General features: G+C 43.9%; 1 protein-coding gene across 2 annotated transcripts in view; it reads left to right on the top strand.

The window, feature by feature from the left end:
* The window catches only part of igsf9b (immunoglobulin superfamily, member 9b), a 101907-nt gene that overhangs the window by 16331 nt on the left and 83595 nt on the right, over positions 1 to 1981 (top strand). For both annotated transcript variants that reach the window (XM_032511658.1, XM_032511659.1), the window contains exon 3: positions 1450 to 1656. In XM_032511658.1, coding sequence (XP_032367549.1) covers positions 1450 to 1656 — 207 coding nt within the window. The remainder of the gene's footprint in view (positions 1 to 1449; positions 1657 to 1981) is intronic.

The raw sequence follows: 1981 nt of genomic DNA, 5'->3' as shown, positions 1-1981 counted from the left end.
ATGTGTGTACCCCAGGGGGTGGTGGGAGGTCGGCCGGAGAGAGCATCAGAGAGTCCTGCTGTCCTGCTTCTGAGTATCAGCACCCCCCCACCCCCACCCCTTCTGAGATTAAAGTAATCACAGAGACAGATGAGAAGCAGAGCAAACACCGGCACCCAGTTGCGCACACACCCACGTGAGCACATGGCCGCGAGGGAGAGGGAGGGAGGGAGGGAGGAGGCCAAGGGAGGACAGCCTGCTCCAGGTGTCACTAATGGGATTGCTGTGTGTTTGCAGGCTATGCAGCCTCAAGATCTTGTCACCAAATGGCACACCCTTGTTTTACATGATGGCTCTGGTTTTATCAGGGAACACTCGGGGGATGTTGTAGGGCTCAAAAGTGTAGCACTGGAAAATCCCATTTATTTTCTTCTAAAGGATTTTGATTATAAACTGGGGACCACTAAGGTCTATATAAAGAGACTTCAGATACAGTATTAGGGACCACTAAGGTCTATATAAAAGAGACTTCAGATACAGTATTAGGACCACAAGGTCCTATTAAGATAACTCAGATCCACATTAGGGACCACTATGGTCTATTAAAAAGAGCCTTCAGATACAGGTATTAGGAACCACTAAGGTCTAATATAAAGAGACTTCATGATACTGTATTAGGGACCGATAAGGTCTGATATAAAGAGACTTCAGATACAGTATTGGGGACCACTAAGGTCTCATAAAGAGACTTCAGATACAGTATGTAGGGACCACTAAGGTCTATATAAAGAACTTCAGATCAGTATTGGGTGACTACTAAGGTCTATTAAGAGACTTCAGATACAGTATTGTGGGACCCACTAGGTCTATATAAAAGAGATCTTCAATACAGTATTAGGGACCAAGGTCTATATAAAAGAGCTTCAGATACGTTTAGGGACCACAAGGTCTAGTACAAGAGACTCAGATACAGTATTAGGGACCACTAGGTCTATATAAGAGAGACTTCAGATACAGTATTAGGTGGACCACTAAGGTCTATATAAAGAGACTTCAGATACAGTATTAGGGACCACTAAGGCCTATTTACAAAGTATTCAAAAAGCAGCATGTTATAGGACTTTTTAAGCATTCATGGATCAGTTGTTACTTCTTTGAATCTGTGTCTTGACCTCCTCTGTTCCTGTGTTGTTCTGCTCTCTCCCAAGATACAGTATATTGCTGCAAATATTTCATGAACTGTTCCCAGCGTAGCAAACAATTTTCACAGGAATGAATGAAATTCCAGAGAGGTTAATCTGGCCTCTCTTGCAGCCATAACTCTCTTTAAAAGGCCCATATTTCTCAGGCCCTTGCAGAGCATGATTTGTGTGTATTCCCATTTTTACTGTTTATAGCTGTCTGTGCTATCAGCACATGTCCACTGCTATTCTCATGCTTCATCGTGGGGATTTGTTGTTGCTTTTACAGGTGTTTCTCAAGGCGAGGCGTCATTGGTTCGTGGCAGAGAGGGGGGCTCTGCAGAACTGAGCTGCAACCTCACTCCGACATCCAAAGAAGCCACAACCCCAAACCTCTTTCCTCTGCATGTGGTGGAGTGGGTGCGCCTCGGTTACAACGTTCCCATCCTCATCAAATTTGGAGTGTATGCTCCTCGAGTTCATCCAAACTACAAGGGTAAGAGTAGTATTCAGATGTGCTTAATTACACACTGCTTTTCAGAAAACACACATGAAAACACATGTTGTATCTGTTACAGCGCTAGACCTATAGGACCTTTTGACTGAATCTGTTTTTCAGAGATTCAACTGCATTTGTGATTTGAAAACATTTCTTAGGCAACATCTACACAACTCATTTCATTTTTCAGCGGCGTTTTCAGACAAAAGCGATCTCTGTCCACACAAGAGTTTTAGCTCTGTAGCAGAACTAGTCTCCGTCTATACTAACACGCCTAAAATGCATATCACACGACCATTCATTAGGGGTGGGGGGGGGGGGG

Source organism: Etheostoma spectabile, unplaced genomic scaffold (assembly GCF_008692095.1).
Source record: "Etheostoma spectabile isolate EspeVRDwgs_2016 unplaced genomic scaffold, UIUC_Espe_1.0 scaffold431, whole genome shotgun sequence".
Taxonomy (NCBI): Eukaryota; Metazoa; Chordata; class Actinopteri; order Perciformes; family Percidae; genus Etheostoma; species Etheostoma spectabile.
Note: the sequence above shows the minus strand (reverse complement) of the source record. Positions and strands in the feature narration are given on the sequence as shown.